General features: G+C 38.0%; 1 protein-coding gene across 1 annotated transcript in view; it reads right to left on the minus strand.

Annotated features, from left to right (window-relative positions):
• Window positions 1-376: 376 nt before the first annotated feature.
• The window catches only part of trappc9 (trafficking protein particle complex subunit 9), a 572831-nt gene continuing 552615 nt past the window's right edge, over window positions 377-20592 (minus strand). The window contains 2 exon segments of the mRNA XM_048596131.1: window positions 377-1670; window positions 12135-12358. Of these exon segments, the coding sequence (XP_048452088.1) occupies window positions 1491-1670; window positions 12135-12358 (404 nt within the window). The 3' untranslated portion in view covers window positions 377-1490.

Consider the following 20592-nt stretch of genomic DNA (forward strand, 5'->3'; position numbering starts at 1 on the left):
TTTGGAGAAGGGATGTTGGGAATTTAAAATCATCCCTATTGTGCTTCTCAAATGGATATATACAGATACATAGCACAATATAAATTAGAGATCATGTAACAATATTAAGCGATCTCAAATTTTAAAGCATCCATGAAGATCATCTCCCTCACCGTACAAAAAAATGTTTTTGCTTTGTACCCTGAAAACAATAGGTCTCTCTGAAATTGTGAACATCCAAGATATGTGCACCTTATTAATCTACTCTTTATGGTTTAATATCACAAGTGAGATTCAAACTTTTGAGTGAAAACATATGCTGTACATTCAAAGCAATCTTGAAATATTTAAATGTTCGATTAAAAGAATAACTAGTAGTTAGAATGAAAACTGCTGATTACAGATGAACATGCAAGCCAAATTTATTTCCAAAGTTACAATGTTTTGCAGGTACAGGAAGAGAAACGTATCTTTACAATAGCCGTTAGGTTTGTGTACAGAGATGCCAGTTACAGTAGTTCCCGAATTTTGTATGAACAAGAAAGACATTGCCTTGTTCACACTGCAACTGAAACTGTGGCATAATCCCACTAATCTTTACAACTCTAATTATGTTATAATAATTGCAGATATTCAACTGTAAAGTGATCATGAAATTGATTATTCATAAATCACAACAATTTTGAAATGTAAAAAAACCCTGAGTTTGTAACTGGCTTTCCAGTTGTTTTCTTTTAAATTGTTTATTGGTAAGATTAAAAATGGTTTTACTAACATCTTAGGGGGGGAAAAAGAAAAGTTAACTAATACCTCTGAAGGGCAGCAGCTAATTCATTGCAGTGTGAACAGGACATGTTGCCTTACTTTCAAAAACAACTGTAGGTACCATACAGATATAACAGACCATCAAGACATTGTGCCCATACATTTGAACAGTGCACAAACTGGGAAAGATGAGGAATTAACTGAGCATTAAGACTGAGCTTTACAGCATTGTCATATCAGACTTGTAAAGAATACATGCCTTCATAATTACAACACTGATATTATTTGTCAACCTTCCTTCTATTCCCATTATTCTTAACAGCCAAAAATCTATGAAACAATTTTAACAACTAAATTTCATTGTGCACCAGTTTCTTACCTAACCATGCCAAGAAATGTAAATTTGTCTTTATAATTTTAACAAGGTTCTGATTAGAGAACAGATAGTGTACCAACCTATGACCAAGTGTCTTTTATTTCATTCAAAGGTACACCCTGGCTCCTCTATAATACAGGTTTATTACTAACGATTAATTTTACTGACAGTAGTTATCAATCCCTTGGATATGTAAAAATTTGGCTAAGCAAGCTTTACAGAAAAATCTAGAAGCTTTTTTTTTGGACAAATGCCAGTGTAATCTTAAACCAGAATATTCAGTGAGATCTTGTTGGCAGATATGACTGGTTAGTCAATATTTACAATGATCTAACTCACTAAATCTTACAATATTTTCTTTCATATAAATTTAAAATTTTGCGTGTTGAATTGGGTCCATGGCACGCACATGAACACTTGGCAAGCAGAACCAAGAAAGGGGTAGTTCCCTATTTGAGTTGTCATCGTGAAATTTTATATTCAAGTAGTAATCTCCAGCATACAGGAATAGGAGAGCTCCACTGCAAACACAATCTTCAGTGGATTTCACCTGAAAAATAAAACAAAAAGTGCCATTTCACAGAAAAGCCCATAACATAAAACAGGAACCATTTATCATCAGACAAATAGACAGCTCCTACCAAGGACAGACCTACTACAGAGATAGCTTTCAACCCACTGTGCTTTTGTTCCTGTGATTCCACCAACAGACATTATGCAGTAAAGCAACCAATTTATCCCAGAGCACAAAATCAATAACTGACACTGATTTCATTGATCTTTTGGTTCTTGTTTGTGGCGTATTGCACAAGAACCTTTTAAGATCATGTGGTGTAAAACAGGTTTATACTTTAGAAAGTATGTACTCTACATTAACCCATGTTCTACTTGTAAACCGTTGGTCCATAAATATTTTCATTTATAAAGGATGCATTGAGCAGATCTACAGTGTTTCTGTCTGTGTGTTCAGTCGCACTTTAAACTACACTATAGGATTTCGAACACACTTCGTATTTTAATATTAGAGGTCTAGTTCATATTACATATTTTTATATTTCTTTGGAAAGAAACAAAAAGGAAATTCAATTGACACAGATTACAATTAGAAGATTCGTCTAAAAGTATAAGGGTTTACTGCGTGTGTGAAGATTACAAACAAAAATGGAATGTATATTAAATATTTTGAAAAGAAAATTACAGCATGCTACAATGAGAAGTTAAATATTAAAATCTGATACAAGTCAGGTGATGCCTTGTTAATCTATCTGACAACATTGGTTACGTTAAATGTTAGGTACCATGGTTATGGGGACTCTGCTAACTGGAATACAATAAACTTAATCACCAACCTAACGGGAATTTACAGTGTACAGTTCAAAACAAAGGCAATCATGCACTTTCCAAAGAAAATGCCATAAGAATATCTGAAACCTGACTGCGGAGACAGAAGAATAAAAAAGAAAATGTGAAGTCACTATAATCTTATGACACAATTAAATAAAGGAACAGAAATAATAAAGCAAAGAGGTGCAGTTTCTTAAATAAAAAACAGGAAGTGTTACAGAAACTCAGGAGGTCTGGCAGCATCTGTGATGGGAGAAGCAAACTTAATGTCATGAGTCCAATAGAATTTTTCTTTGAAGTTCCACAGGTTTTACTAGGTCTGCTGTGTTTCTCTAGCACAATGTTTTTATTTTGGTTCCCCAGCATTCACAATATTTTCTTTTCAGATAATGTTTCTTCATATTACTAGTTGTGCTATGCCGATATTCTAACACAATTGTTTGAACCAGTCTTAAATTCACCACCTTCTCCCAGCCCCCTCAGTCAAGCACTGCCCATAAAATTACTCCAGACTGCCACTCTTAAATACTTCACAATATTTTTCTATCCATTAAAAAGCAAAGAAATGTTAATACTCTCTTACTTTGCCCAATTATGTTGGCTCATAGGAGATAATATGTTTGTAAAAGTGCACATTAATTTTATCAGAAAATTGAATTGCAAACTAATTTCAAAGGCATTTTAGGCACAATTTCCTGATCGCATCTAAAACATAAACTTTACCCCAGGAGGGGCAGTAACTTGCTTTGGAAATGGAAAAACCTTAAGGTAGCATCTGATGCTAAGTCCTGATGTTAATTTCTCTGACAGAAATGGGGGAAAAGAATTAACAAATTTTGGAGAGCAATGTCTTGCACTCAATGTGTAAGTGCGACCCAGATTGATAAAGGCAGCTTTGATGATATCCTGGGCTGCCAAATATAACAGGTTTCCTTACAAGCACATATGTAGGACCTCTTTTGGACCTTCTTACAGGATTGATTTGGACTCAGGGAGAAGGTACGGGGCTGTCTCTGCTTCAGTTTTTCAGCAGCTGCTCAACCCTAAGCAATAGTTAACATTAAAGAGAAAACAAAAGTTTAAACAAAAACATGGCTGTGTTGCCTGTGTTGCCAGTAACAGTAGTTCTTCCCAGACTCCACAGTCCTCACAATTGTCCTCCTTCAACTTTGCTGCTCTAACACATGCCTCCTCTGCATTCCATCTTGTGGAATTATCTCAGGCTGAGGTATCCAGCCAAATATTCAAAATGTAAAATGCATGAATTCCTTGTGGTGGTCCAAGAAGCATTGGTAGCTCATGTGACAATATTACTGAGATAGGAAGAGAAATGTTCAGCTGGCAGGCCTCCATGAAAGGGAATTATTGGTATACGTCATTCGTGGTGGATGTGAGAATGGGCTACAACCAACTTCCAGCCTTTCAATGTGATCAGAAACGTCAGCAGTAATTTAACAGAGCAGTACAGTCAAAGTCATTATTATGTTTTATATACCCTAGTCAGACTAAACGATGTGATTGTGTCTACGTTTAGTTACAGACTCACATGAGAAAAAAATTGAATGCTGATGTAGAGAAGAGTCAGTATCCTGATCCTGAATGCCAGATGATTATCAAAGTAAGAAAGCAGGTCTGGCAGCATCTGTGATGGGAGAAGCAAACTTAATGTCCAATAGAAAGCGCAATACTCAGTCTTGAAATGAAATTACCTTGGCATGTTGATTCCAGAATTGGCTTAGTGGCAGGAGATGGAGTGTGGTGATAAAAGGCTGTTTGTGTGACTGGAACCTGGTGTACACTGGTATACAACAGGGATCAGTGCTGGGTCCCTTATTGTTTTATATATCAAAATGATATAGATGAGAATGATGGGAGACAGGATTAAATAGTAAGTTTGCAGATGACACAAAGATCTGCCAACTTGACAGCGAGGGAGAAGATTTTACGGGAGGGTATAATTAGAACATAGAACATAGAACAGTACAGCACAGTACAGGCCCTTCGGCCCATGATGTTGTGCCGAACTTTTACCCTAATCCTAAAGTCTATCTAACCTCCAACCCTACCTTATACTATCATCCATATGCCTATCTAATAGCCGCTTAAATGCCCCTAATGAGGCCGATTCCACTACCCTCTCTGGCAATGCATTCCACGCCCCTACCACTCTCGGAGTAAAGAACCTACCTCTGACATCTCCCCTATATCTACCTCCACTCACTTTAAAACTATGCCCCCTCGTAATAGCTACCTCCACCCTAGGAAAAAGTCTCTGGCTGTCCACTCTATCTATACCTCTGATCATTTTGTATACCTCTATCAAGTCACCTCTCATCCTTCGTCGTTCTAAAGACAAAAGCCCTAGCTCTCTCAACCTTTCCTCGTAAGACCTTCCCTCCATTCCAGGCAACATACTGGTAAATCTCCTCTGCGCCTTTTCCAATGCCTCCATATCTTTCCTGTAATGAGGCAAAGGTAACTGGACACAATACTCCAGATGTGGCCGAACCAGGCTTTTGTATAGCTGGACCATAACTTCATGGCTCTTGAACTCAATCCCTCTATTAATGAAAGCTCACACATCATATGCCTTCTTAACAACTCTATCCACCTGGGTGGCAGCTTTCAGGGAACTGTGAACATGAACCCCAAGATCCCTCTGCTCCTCCACACTGCCAAGAATCTTTCCGTTAACCCTGTATTCTGCTTTCAAGTTTGTCCTTCCAAAATGAATCATCTCTCACTTTTCAGGGTTAAACTCCATCTGCCACTTCTCAACCCAGCTCTGCATCCTATCAATGTCCCTTTGTAACCTAATATGTCCTGGAGCTGAGATGATTGACCTCCAACAACCATGACCATCTTCCTATGTGCCAGGTTTGACTCCAACCACTGGAGCGTTTGCCCCCTGATAGCCATTGATTCCAGTTTTGCCAAGGCTCCTTGACACCACACTCGGTTGAATGTAACCTTGAGTTACTCTAACCTGTCCTCTGGACCTGATTTTGTAAAATAGGCAATTCAACTAATTTTGTAAAATAACTTGCTTCTGTGGTCAATTTATGCATTTCCTAGAAAATTTTCAAATTGTTCACGGGCGGCACGGTGGCACAGTGGTTAACACTGCTGCCTCACAGCGCCAGGGACCCGGGTTCACTTCCAGCCTCAGGCGACTGTCTGTGTGGAGTTTGCACATTCTCCCTGTGTCTGTGTGGGTTTCCTCCGGGTGCTCCAGTTTCCTCCCACAGTCCAAAGGTGTGCAGGTTACGTGGACTGGCCATGATAAATTGCCTGTAGTGTTCAGGGAGGTGTAGATTAGGGGGGTGGGTCTGGGTGGGATGCTCTGAGGTTCAGTGTGGACTTGTTGGGCCGAAGGGCCTGTTTCCACACTGTAGAGATTCTATGATTCTAACCCTCCCCGATTTGTAAGAGAGGCCCAGGGGTTAGAATTCACTGTGTGTTCCCAGGTAAGGAATTCACATTTCAATCAGCCGTAACATAAAATTTAAACATGTTTCATTACTATTTCATTAAATGATAACAGTGCGCTATAAAATACCATCAAAATGAAATTAAAATTTAGGTCAAAAATCTGGAAAGGGTATGGAGTTCATTAAGAGTGATCAAGCCACTTTAAGCTGCTTTCAATTTCCCTCCACTGCACAGACAGCCCATTGCAAACTTCAGCAACTTGGTTACAATGTAAACTGTCATAGAAACAATGGCCAGGGGGAAAACAGAATGACATCGAGGAGGTACTGCTGGTACCAGGGCTGATCCAAGCCAAACGGATGAAGGTGGCTCCCTCCATGCTGCACAATATGGTCCACCCATCGAACCAGCCGCTGGCGAGGGGGGAATGGATGTGAGCGATGAATGTGGCTTAGGGTCAGTGCTGAAGCCTTGTACCGCTTGTCAATTCAGTGACAGATGGAATTTAACCCTGGTAAATGTGAGGGGACACACTTTGGAAGCAGTAACAAGAGAAGGGAGTATTTAATGAATGGCAGGACACTAAGAAGTTCACAGGAACTGAGAGATGTTGCAGTGCTTGTCCATAGATCCCAGAAGGTTACAGGACAGGTTAATAGGTAAAGAGGCATACAGGATGCTTGCCTTTATTAGTCGTGGCATAGATTATAAGAGCAGGGAAGTTATGTTGAAGCTGTATGGAACTTTGGTTAGACCACTACTGGATTACTGTCTTCGGTTCTGGTCACTGCACTATAAGGAGGATGATTGCAAAGGAGAATCACCAGGATGTTACAAGAGCAGAAATTGCTGGAAAAGCTCAGTTGGTCTGGCAGCATCCGTGGAGAGAAATCAGAGTTAACCTTTTGGGTCCAGTGACCCTTCTTCAGAACAGGACCTGAAACTGACCTGAAAGTGTTAACTCTGATTTTTCTCCACAGATGCTGTCAGACCCACTGGGCCTTTCCAGCAATATCTGTTTTTGTTTCTGATTTTTAGCATCTGCAGTTCTTTTGGTTTTCACCAGCATGTTGTCTCGAGTGCAGCATTTCAACTATGAAGAAAGGCCAAATAAGCTGGGGTTGTTTTCTTTGGAGCAAAGAAGGATGAGGGGAGATATGACAGAGGTGTATAAAGTTATGAGGGCCATGGACAGGGTGAATAGAAAGCAGCTGTTCCCCTTAGTTGAAGGAGTCATCATTTTAAAGTGAAAGATGGGATTTGAGGAAAACCTTTTCGCCCAGAAGTTGATGGGGGTCTGGAATGCACAGTCTGGGAGGGTACTTGAGACAGAAAATCTCACAACCCATTCTCACATGCACAATGAGTGAGGTATCTCAATAATTCCCCTTCCTGGAGGCCTGACAGCTGAACATTTCTCTTCATATCTCACAACCATTAAAAACTACTTGAATGGACACTTGAGGTGTCATAACATTCAGGGCTATGGGGCTATTGCAGGAAAGAAGGACTAGTGTAGTAGTACATTTTTGGTGGGACAGACTTGATAGGCCAAAGAGCCGCTTTTGTACTGTATGCTTCTATGATTAAGGGAGGGAACACAATGGAGAATGTTCATGCTGGAGCACTATATAAAGATAAGCCATTTACCTCTGCTCAGAAGGTCACTAATATAATTCATAAAAAGGCAAATTCAAACAAAGTTCAATGAGCAGCTGAAATTCAAAATGGGCAAGTGGACGCCAAAATCGCAAAGGCATTTAAAAGGCATCCAGATGGTATGGTGGATCACTGTAGAAATTCCTAGGTGGATGAGTTCAGTTGGACTAAGTTGCCTCTTTCGCGTAACATTGTGTAAATGATCAAGCCCAATGCAATTTCAAATACCCTTGTATAGCAGGCAATGTAAATGATCTCACCTAATCATGGTAATATTATTTGCTGTTAGTTACATTTACCCTTGTATTTTGGGGACTTCAAACCTTTTGCATGGCAAGTCGTTAAAAGTGTAACCTGATTGAAGAACTATGAAATTAATCATCCAAGTCAGAAGAAAGTGTAAACAGAGGGGTCAGAAAGAGAGAGAGAACGTCAGACATGAGAGAGAAATAGAAGACAGCAAAGAACATTATGTTTATAAAAAAAATTTCCAATAATAATCAAAAGCTGAAGGAATAAGATTCCAAATGTGTAATAGTTAATTGCAGTTCTAGACAGTTGACAAGTAGTAATTAAAACTTCTCAGAATATTTAAGCTGAAGTGGACAAAATAGAACTTCTTGTAGAAAGTTCAGTACGCATCTACTGTGCAAATATAGCAACTTCATCCAATTAAATGGTGAACCAGAGACTGTTATTCTGTTTTTGTGCATTAACTGCACATTTGCCCTTGCTTGAAGCTGCTCTAGCATTTGTACATAAGTAGTAGATTCCATTAGCCACGCAGTTATTTTGTATAATAATGATGGACTAATGTACAACTTGAAAGTCATACCTAGCCATTAAAATACCACGGACACAGCATGATAAGTTGTGTATTAATTACCATCATACACAAAAAACTGACATTGTTAAGTAGTAGTATCACTAGTTAATAAATTCTATTTATGCAATAAAACCTGTTATGGCAAAAATGGCTGCTTTAAGGTTAACTCACAGTATCTTTACAAGAAAAGTTCTTTTTCTACGAAAGAAGAACAAACAACAGTAATAAATAAACAAATTTTGTGACATTAGTATCATAAAGTAATGTGATGCTGCATTTCAAGTGATTTATCTCACTTTATTTTTAGAAAATAATTTCTGAATATGGTGTAAAAAAAAAAACGGAGGACAATAACAAAGATGCTTGGCTAAAATTAGTGCATTTCAGTTGGACGAGTGGGGTTCTAACACAGAGTAATTCATTCAAAAAATGCTAGAACAAACAGTAAACCAGCAATGGGAGATAATTAACTACAAGAGGATAATAAATACATTCCGCCAAGTAAAAGACAGGGTTTTGTTTGTAAATAAAGATGTTGGAGTTAAAATTACATTTAAAAAAAGGTATATGATAAATGTAGAAATATGACACTCAGGGACACTCAGGGAACTATAAAACGTATTGGAAGACAGCAGAATGAGTTATTACAACAGAAAACTGGTGGTCAAAACAAAGAGAATTAATAAACATTTTAAAAGGATAGTCCTGGAAGCAGTGGGGATATTTTAAAATGAAACAATGAGTTTGTAGTTGAGAGCAAAACAATCATGGAGAAATATTCAAATCAGGCTTTTGCAGAAGAAAGTGAAAATAGAACCAAAGAAGCAACTAAGAAGGATGTAAAAGCTAGAACTGCAGATAGGTTTGCAAAAGAAAGCTGGATTAAAATGTTAATAGCACTGAAAAACAAACTGAGATTCAATGTATTCCACTAGAGGGGTTGGGCAAAGATAACTGAAGAACAAAACATAATTATCTAAATACTTAAATATTAGTTCAATTTGAAGTAATACATATAACTCTATTAGTCAATCCTGTTCAAAACAAAACATGTGATTATATTGATAATACTTTTTGTCCGCTCATCATCTCTTACCGGTGTGACTTCAAACAGTTTTCTTACGTGTTACTTGACCAAAATCTCCTAGGGTACGGCATTGGAAATCAAGCCGCAAAAAATTGAAAATTCGATGAAAACACCAAATTGCCCAACTTTATTTAACTGCTTAGTTTAGGTTAATAGCATATGCATATAGCAGGTTTTCATTAACAAAGAAATAACTATTTCTTGTAATCAAACTGTTTTTAACCAGTAGCAAAAAAGAAACATGAACTGCCAACTTATAACTCGATAAACTAAAATTCACAAAAATCCCTACTGTGTGGAAGCAGGTCAATTCAGGCCATCCAGGCCATCGAGTCATGCCAACTGTCTGAAAAGCATCCCATCCAGACGCACTCCCTCCCTTATCCCTGTAACCCCACATTCCCCATGGCTAATCCATCTAACCGGCACATCTCTGGACACTGTGGGCAATTTAGCATGGCCAATCTACCTAACCTGCACATCTTTGGACTGTGGAAGGAAACACACGCTGGCATGGGGAGAATGTGCAAACTCCACACAGTTGCCCAAGGGTGGAATTGAACGTGGGTCTCTGGTGCTGTGAGGCAGCAGTGCTAACCATTGAGCCACCATGCTGCCCCTAAAACTCTACCCCTTTTTTCTAAAAATATTCCCATATGTATACAGGTACACAAGGAAACAAGATAAGGGTATTAAAGCTGAGAAAAGTTAAAACGTCAGGGAGAAATAGTTCGATAGTACCAATACTGAACCATTGATGAGTTCTTTGATGAGACGAGGTTTTTTGCATAGTGATGCTGTCTTTCATTCACTGTTTGAGAATTTACTTCTTTCAATGTCTCTGAAAGCGTTCTCCCCTTGAACAGGAAATTTGCAGAAAGAGCAGTTTACATGGAAATGATGAATGAAAACAGCTGGTGGAGGATTTTCTGTCACTTCGCCATGTCGGAGATGGAGAAAGAGAGAGATTAAGATGCTCTCTCTTTGCAGGCTAGATGCTTCTGCTGTATTGTCTACATGCGGGGCTATAGAGCTTTTCCCAGGATTCAGTAAAGTGGTTGTTCCTGTGCTGAACAGTCATGAGCCCACAAGTGGTCAATTGAAAAACTAATTCAAGGACGAACATGAACGTGAACGTGAACATGAACACATACACACACTTGATGTGTTTAACATCTTCCTCACTACTCAAACAAAGCAACACTGTAGATACAAATCACAACGAGTTCCAGTAACTTGTTTTAAAATCCACAAAATTATCTTCCAGATTGCTTGTTTTAAAGCAATATCTTTTCCCATGTTTTGGTCAACTGTGCAAGAAGTTAATTAGTCGCTACGAAAAATGCCAATTACAGAACAAAATCAGAGTGAACTGCACAATAGTAGATGCAGACCATTATATGTCAAACGGCAATGCATGTTTACCTATACCAATGTACTGTGGTAGTTCAAGGCAGCAGCTCTTCACCAAGTACTCAAAACCAGAGATGGGCAATAAATGTTGGCCTTGCCAGTGACATCCACATACCATGAATGAATTTTAAAAAAGCCTGAGTGCGCTCTTTGATTGAGATTTTCAACCAAACTCACTCTCCTGCTCTTCTTATAAACCCTCATATCTTGCACCTCAAGTATTTATCTAATTCTCTTTACATTTACCATTTAGTCTGATTCTACAACCTTTTCAGACAGTGAATTCCAGATCGTAGCAATTCTTTAACAATTTTCTCAATTCTTTCTGCTCTCAGGAAAACAACCCTGGTTTCTTCAGTCTTTCCACATAATTGACACCTTTCATCCCTGGAATCACTTTCTCAAATTTCTTCTGTACCCTCTGTAAGAATTAAATATTTCATTCAGTCACTCTGAATGTAAAGAATTTTGCTTTAAGTGTCAAGTTTAGGCCTTGATCAAAGTTTAATCCTGATCAATAATCCCACATTTCAGAACCATTTTAAGACCTTTATGCTGTACAACATTCAAGAAGTCTACACTAAGATTTTCAATTACTTGTTGAAGTTATACAAAATGACAATTTTAGATTTTTTTTCTTAAATCAGTAATTTACTTTGACATTATGTTATGTCCTACAATGAGTTGCAGCAGAAAATAACTATTTGAAGCTTTCATCTTTGGTCAAACAGTAAGAGAGATTCTGGAGGTGAAATCCACCTTGTGTGTAACCTATAAATGACGCCAGCTGATCAGCAGCAGATTATAAACCTGCCTGTGCATTTTTTCTTCAATAAAAATCAAAATCAATACATGTAAAGTGGGAAGTTAACGAACCATCACCCAAGTTGCCTCTTTGCTCAAGGTAAATTTAACCCCCCTGAATATCGGATCTGACATTGCCATAAGGCATACAATGCTTATTTGCTTCTTGGTCCAATAAAGTTCATCTTTATTTTGTTACAGGTATAGGAATTATTTGCTTAAATTTACTAAACATTTCGGAGACATCACCCTGTTGATTAGGCCTTGGGTCATCGGACCAGTTATCTCATTATGAGACATTGTGCCATAATTATGTTTATAATTCTCCTGCAAAATGCCCAGGAATACCATACAAATGAAAGTTGCTGTTATTATTAATAAACCACATCCTTCCTGGTAGTTACACAGAAAACACACAGTGCATTATAATTTAGAGATGGTCTACTTACCGCATCTATGTAGAATGTATTCGATCCAATTGAAGTAACAGCATTCCCAAGATCATTGTTATGGACGCCGTTTTGATAGTCCTGGTATGGAATGACAGTGAGGGCAAAAGGACCGACTGTGCCCTTGCTCTGATTGGTCAGCTTCACTTCCAGGGGTGTTGGGTCACCGGCCTGACACTCTACCACTACATCACAATCACAGGGCTTCCCAGCTACAAAAACATCTGTAAAAGGAAAAAAGCAAAGGTCAAGGTTTACAAAAATACTTACAAGCTTCCAAGTTTGTACTACTATTCTAATTCTCTCCCTTCTTGCCTCTGTTCTAAAAGCAATTATAGAATGATTGTTTTTTTGATGAAACATCCAGTAGCTGTTGCTATGAGACTTAATTCCCTTTCACACATAGTTGGCAGATGTCCCCAAAGAGCACTCAGGGATTGAAACTTTAACTGACTTTTCATCTTTCCAACTGAAGGACATTAAACGCAACTGTATCATCTGGAGAAATAAAATCAGCTAACTTGCCAAATACTAGAACAGTGGTACATGATTCACTGCCAAACTGTATTTGAAAGGTACACCTACGCAAGATGGGATAAATTATAAATTATATGTTTTCTGCATGTACCCACAAAATACATTACAGGTAGTTTTATTGGATGGAAAAACCGAAGATACTAACATGTCTTATGATCTCCCTCTGTCAACATCTTTGACTTCTAACTCTATTAACTGAAATAAAATTACAATCAGAGATAGCTACTTAATCTCAATTTGTCATCATTGAAATATCCTACCAGAGTAAAGGTATGACTACAAAACTGGTATTTTTAGTTTGAAAAAGGCATTTAATTAATAGCACAGAATGAACAAAAATGGACCCAGAGAACTGGATGGATTGTCTTGGGCAACAGTTGCATGAGAAAGTTCAATATTTGCCACAGTAAATGCTGTGAAGTTAACACACAATCATTCCTTAGAGAATATTATCTTTGCCAGACATGATCTGAAGTAACGAGTTATGCAAATTCTTTCTTAAGAAGTTACCACTATGAAACATTCTCTTTTGTTCTCATAATTAAAGTAAAGTCCTGAGATGTAAATGAAGTGACACTGTATTTACAGCACATTTAGAAAGAGAGATTGTCTTGTAAGGGAATATATTAATTTTAAATAATTAGGGACATTGGTGATAAAGTCGTACATGAACTGTCCTATTCGTTTTTAGGAGCCGATTTTGAACCTAGCTAGGATTAAAGGAATGCAAGCATCCTGTGTGAAACAGATAATTTTGCTTTTAGCAGGTACAATCTCTCAGTAGTCTACAATACAACAAAAATAGGCAATATCATGGAAAGGCCATAAAATGAACTTGTGCAGTTGCAATGCAGTAGTACTTGATTAGGCAGTTTTCTAGGATTGCGGTTTATGCACATTTTTGAGGTACAGAGAGCATTACCCTCCAAGTAATCCCTCATGCACTTGCGAGTGGTTATTCTACATTGGATGCCGAAATTTAAAATGTACTGTATACTCATACATCGGCACCACTTGCATTGAAGAAGACACGTGTCCTCATAAAAGCAAGGAATTTAATTGTTTACTTAGGTAATTAATTGTTGATTTACTTGGAGACTAAAGGTCTCATTTGAGAATTTGAAATTTTCTGTACATCTTTACTACATTTGCAGAATATTTCAGTCAACAACAATGCTAAATGATATGCAAAAAGCACAAGATACAAAAATAACAAAGATAAAATAAAAATTGAAACAACGAATAACCTTCCTTATGGAGGAGTTCAGTAAATGTCAAAATACTACTTCACGTTGCTAAGAATCATGTCGAAGGAGGGTCACTGGATTTGCAACATTAACTCTGTTCTTCTCTCCACAGATGCTGTCAGCTCTGCTGAGTTTCTGCAGCACTTTCTGTTTTTGTTACAGATCACCAGCACCTGCAGTTCTGTATTTTATATAAGGAGCAACCTACTTGACCTTGTCGTCACTAATTTATATGTCACAGATGTACCTGTCCATGACAGTATTGGATGGAGTGACTATTGCACAATCATGATGGAAACATTGAGGATGCCTTCCATTCTGTTAAGTGGCACCACCACTGTCCTAAATGGGACAAATTTCATTAAGACCTTGCAACTCAAAACTGTGCATTCATAAGATGCCATAGACAATCAGCAGCAGCAGGATTGGGCTCAATCACAATCTGAAGCATTACTGCCTGGCACATTTACCACTCTCGCATTACCATCAAGCTGGGAATCAATCTTACTTCAAGTAAGTGTACAGATGACACCAAGATAGGTCAGAATAATTTTTTGAAGACGACATAAGGTAGTTGCAGGCAGATGTAAATGCATCAGCCAGAAACAACAACAGGCATACCTAGACATGAAGTGTCAACCTGGTGAAGCTACAACATATGCCAAATAGCAGAACAGCATACACTAAACAGAGTTAAGCAATTTTGAAACCCACAGATTTGACCTAGGCTCTGCAGTCCTGACACATGCTATCACGACTGGTGGTAGACAATTAAACAACTAAGAGGGGCAGCAAAAAACAAAGTGCTGGAAAAATTTAGTCAGGTTATCCGCATCTGCAGGGTGACAAATAAGTTAACATTTTTAGTCCAATATGACTTTTTCAGAATTTTAATTATGATCAATTCCTCTCATAATAAAGGGTAACATCCCATTAGCCTTCATGATTACCTGCTGTGCCTGAGTACTACTGTTTTGTAACTCCTGCACTCCTCTGCACACTGGAATCGTGCAGTCTTTTTTCATTCAAGTAATAACCTATATTTTTATTCTCCCGCCAAAGCAAACATCACATTTTCTCTCATTATAATCCATCTACCAGATTTTTGCCCAATCACTCAACCTATCTATAATCATCTGTAACTTCATGTCTCCTTCACAAAATACTTTCCTACCTATTTTGGCATTAACTGTGAATTTAGCTACAATGCCTTCACTCCCCGCACCTAAGTTATTGATGATGTAATTTTTAAATGTTGAGGCTCCAGCACAGAGCTCTGTGGAGGTCATTAATAACAGCTTGCTTATCAAAAATAAACCAAAAACTGAATTGAATCAGACATATAAACACTGTGGCTACAGAAACAAGTCAAAGACAAGGAACACTGTGGTGAGTAATGCACCTCCTGTGCACTATTGACACAATACAAGTCAGGTGTATAATAGAACACTCTCCAGTTGCCTGAATGTGTGCAGCTCCAACAGCACTCAAGAACCTCAACAGCATCCAGGACAAAGCAGCCTGCTTGATTGGCACCCTATCCACCACAGTACATACTTACCCACTTGATTACTTAGCATATAGGCAGAAGTATATAGCTCACCAAGGTTCCTTGACCTTCCAAACCTGTGGCCTTAGTCACCAGATACATGGAAACATTGTCCTATCCAAACCACACATCAACCAGATTGAAACTGAATTGTCAAACCTTCATTGTTGCTGTCGAAATTCTACAACTCCCTGCTAACAGCATTATGGGTGCACCTACACTACTTCAACTGTAGTGGTTCAAGAAAGCAACTCACCACTACCCTCTCAAGGACATTGAAATTGGGCAACAAATGTTTGCCTAGCCAGTGACATACACATCCCATGAATGAATGAAAAGAAATTTTATCCAAGACAGGTTTTTCATTTCTGACATGAAATCCACTTTGAAGCAGTTGGATAGGTCACCAGCATTGCAATATAGAAAACTGCACAGGCCCTGGCAGAGGCTTTAAATTTCAAATTATGCTGAAGTAAATTGGGAGTACCTGTATATCTTTATGCTGGTTTTAGAGACAGAGAAAAAGAAAGGATTTCTAGTGTCGTGAACGTCAATCACAATAACATTACTGCAGGCTTACATTCCGTGCAAAAGGTTAACAACTGCGATAACATTATTGCAAGCTTATTAATAATTGCAGGTGTCTACCAGAACATCTTTTGGAAAGTAAATATATCACATAATTCACCCATAGTCAGAATATATTATACTAAGCTTTCACGTTTTTGTCTTGAATATTCAACAATGGTGAACAGGACATTTGGTGTAAATTTTTACTTCAAAAGCACAAAAATATATTTTAATAAACTCATTTTTAGTTGGTCATCATATGTTTACCTAATAAGTGATAGTATCATAGCTATATTTCTGAGTTGTTGCAAGAACAAATTTACATTTTCACACAAATTTTCATTGCCTCAGGGTGTCCCAAATCACTTTACAGCTAATTATCTACTTTTGAACATAAAAACATAGGACTTAGAAAAAAAAAGTGTATGCCACTCAGTCCCTGGAATCTGCTCCACCACTCAAAAAGGATCATGGCTAATGTGATTACTCCACATTTCCCCTTACCTCTGATAATTTTTCATACCCTTGCCTATGAAAAGTCTACTGCATTAAAAATATTCAAAGATTACTTTTCCAGAGTTATGACCTCAGAGATAGAATAACTATTTCTCTGTCTTACAGGTGATCCTTTGTTTTGAATTTAGTGATTGCCTACTTTTGCATTATACCACAAGAGGAAACATGTCTTCCACGTGCACCCTATCAAGACCCCTTAGGCTTTTATACATTTAACTCAAATTGCTCCTTCCTCTTCTGAACTTGAGCAGATACAATTCTAGCTTTTCCAATCTTTCCAGGGAAAGCAACCTATCCATTCCAGGTATTAGTCAAGTCAAAGTTCTCTTAAACTGCTTCCAATGCACTTGCAAGCTTTCACCAGTGCCCAGTAGATTTGAAGCATACACCCCACTATTTTGTAGAGGTAGTGTCCGGGTTGCGAAAAGGTTACATTCGTTCACAAGTTAATTTGTGCACAAGTTGGAACACAAATCAGGACAATAAAAAGCAGCTGTTTTTAAGTACAGGAAGTGTTTGTATGTCAAATATTTAAAATTATACCCCTGTATGGGATTATAATTGTAAGTACGAGCATTTCTAAGTTGAATGCCTATAAATCAGGATACCCCAGAATTTTTTCCTTGGAGCGTCAGAGGCCGAGGCGCAACCTTATAGAGGTTCATAAAGTCATGAGGGACACAGATAATGTGAATAGCCAAGGTCTTTTTCCAAGTGTAGGGGAGCTCAAAACTAGAGGGCATAGGTTTAAAGTGAGAGGGGCAAGAATTAAAAGGAACCCAAGGGGCAACTTTTTCATAGAGGGAGGTCTGTATATTGAATGCTGCAAGAAGTAGTAGAAGTGGCTACAATTACAACATTTAAAAGACATTTCGACAGGTACATGAATAGGAAAGGTTTAGAGGGATATGGACAAAATACAAACAAATTGGACTAGTTAGGTTTGGGATACCTTGTTGGCATGGATGAGTTGGGCTGAAGATCTGTTTCCGTGCTGTTTGACTCTATAACTTGAGGGAAAAATAGCAGTAATGGAGAAATTTGTGGCATGTATGAATGGCAAATCACGATCATAATGTTTGGAACCTTGGGTTTTAAAAGAAGTAGGTGACAACATTATAAATACCTTCACGATAATCTTTCAAAGTTCTTTCCAATTGTGACCTCATCATTTGGATTTGAAATCATCCAGTCATTATTTAAGAAAGGTGGGAGATGATAGAAATATAGGCCAGTTAGCTTAACAGCTGTCATTGTTAAGTTGCTAGACTCTAAAATTGAGGAAAGAGAGCCTGATCATCTTCAAAACATTCAACATAAGGAGAAAATTTGCATGGATTTCTATGACTGCATCATGTCTGATGAATCTATCAAATTCTTATGGACAGGGCTTTATTCATGGATATTATTGATACGAGCTTTCAAAAGGCATTTGATAGTCTCTTATGAGAGTCATCAGCTATCGTTGAAGCTATGGAGTTGAATGCAAATTATTGTTTGAAAATTGGCAAAGTAGAGAAAGTAGGGCTTTTGGGAAGGCCTTCTAATTGGTAGTGACTAACAATGTCCTGCAATGATTTATATCGAGACCTTAACCATTCACTGTAGTGATCAACAAACTAGATGACAGGACAGGAATCCAGATGTCCAAAGTACACAATGACAGGAAATACTGTAAGTAATTACAATGGAAAATTACAAAGACAAATTATTAGAACAAATGAAAAGGCAAAACTGTGGCAAAAGGATTTCAATCTAACCATAGATAACAAGGTGTAGAAATCTAACCATAACGTACTTTGGATCTAAACGGGATAGAACAGGGTATTTTCTAAACGTGAAAAGCTAAAAACAATGGACAAAGAGTCGAGGATCCAGATTAAGAGATCATTATACTGTCACTAACACAGACAATGCTGAAAACCTCAGCAGGTCTGGCAACATATGTGGAGAGAGAAACAGTGTTAATGTTTCGAATCCTATATTATTCTTCTTCAGCTCTCTTCTCCTGTTCTGAAGGAGAGACATACCTGATTCAAAACTCCATAGATGTTGCTCGGCCTGCTGAGTTTCTCCACATTCTTTGTGTTTGTTTCAGATTTACAGCAGCCACAGTATTTTGCCTTTATTAAATTGTCATAAATGGGTACAGAAAATAACCAAAAAGGTGAATGGGGTGCTTTATGTCTAGAGGACTAGCATATGACGGGTTAGAAGATGAAAGCGATAACATTGTTTATCTTCATTATGGAAAGCTGGCACTCACTGCTTTTTTTTTTAGAAAGTGCAGACTGCTATCTGCAAGGTTCAGTCTTTTGAAATGAAATACCATCAGTATATGATATTTTGACTGTCAATTAGTTGGAGCCAGGCCAGAACTTATGGCAGGTCTCAGACCCAAGTTTATATTATAGAAGACTATAGCCTGAATCGTCCAAGCAATAAAAAGCAATTTCTCAGTGCACTTGTCCTTCCCTCAACCAGAGAGTGCTGCAAATTCCTTCTGCTATCTAAGGAATGAACAGTGGTGCATCAGGAAGAACCCATACGCAGGGGAGTAAACATGCCCCCTTGCATAACACCAGCTTCCATATATTAAATTTAATGATCCAGCTTTTGCAAATTATTGAATTGCTGAGTAAATGAGTGACTGGATGAGTTGGTGCGAGTGAAATGGCAAGGTAGATGAGGAAGAGAGATGGATGAATGGGTAGGATGGCTGGGAGGATGAAGTGGTAGATGAGTAGGGTGGGAATTGGTTCGGGTTAGTGGACTGTAGGTGGAGGTGTAATCTGGTCAGTTGGTTAGCGGGATGATCAGATCTAGGAGGCAGTCGGTCAGGTCAAGGCGATTAGTTGGATGAGTGGCTGGGGCTAGGGAAGTGATTCAGGGGTGAAGTTGTGGAGTTATCGACATGTTAGATTTGGTTTCAATCTGTTTTATTCAATAATTTCAGTGAACTATAATAACAAATGGAGTAAAAAGTTAACAATGAAAAGGAAAATACAAACCAAATCATATTACTCAAAATATTTTGAAAATCATTTTAGCTGGCATCTTTGATTCACTACTAAATGGAGGATTTACTATCAAAAGTTTGTAACATAACAAAGATCAAGATGGTTGCAAGAAAATGACTTTGTCCTGAAAAGAAAATTCTATATTTGAAATTTATTTTTAAGTATCTATGCCATACTGAGGAGCCAACTTGTGACAACAACACAAGCAGGATAGAGAAAGGAGAAGAGGTTGATACAATATATTTGGACTTTCAGAAAGCATTTAAAAAGGTACCACACATTGGGCTAATTAATAAACTAAAAGACCATGGTGTTGAAGCTAGTACATTAGTATGGAAAGAGGATTGGCCAAACAACAGAAGGCAGAGAGTTGGGATAAGGGGAGCATTTTCAGGATGGCAACTAGTGGAGAGCCGCAAGGCTCAGTGAATGGGCCACAATTATTTATAATATATCTTAATGACGAAAATAAATCTCCAAAATTTGCAGATGACCCAAAAATATGTCGAAAGTCAAGTACTGAGGATAATACAAAGAATTTGCAGAGAAATATAGACTGATTAAGCAAGCAGGCAAAAACTTGGCATGTGGAATATAATGTGCAGAAATGTGAGGTTATTCCCTTTGTCAAGAATAGAGGAGCTGAATGTTATTTAAATGGAGAAAGACTGCACAAAGCTACAGAATAGAAGGATTTGCGAGTCCTTGACCATAAAACATGAAAAGCTAGCATTCAAATTTAGCAGGTAGTAGGGAAGGCAAATGTAATGTTGGTCTTGATTTCAAAGGGAATGGAGTATAAAAGGAGTTAGGTTTTGCTAAAATTGTACAAGGCATTAATCAAATCATAGCTGGAACTCTGTGAACAGTTTTGGCCCTTTATCTAAGAGGGATATACTGCCTTTGCAGGTAATCCAGAAAAGGTTCAGAAAAGGCTGATATCAGGTTTGAAGGTACTGTTTAACGATGAAAACTTCAGTAGGTTGGGCCTATACTCATTAGAATATAGAAGAATGAGA

This window comes from Rhincodon typus, chromosome 4 (assembly GCF_021869965.1).
Source record: "Rhincodon typus isolate 14 chromosome 4, sRhiTyp1.1, whole genome shotgun sequence".
NCBI classification, from domain to species: domain Eukaryota; kingdom Metazoa; phylum Chordata; class Chondrichthyes; order Orectolobiformes; family Rhincodontidae; genus Rhincodon; species Rhincodon typus.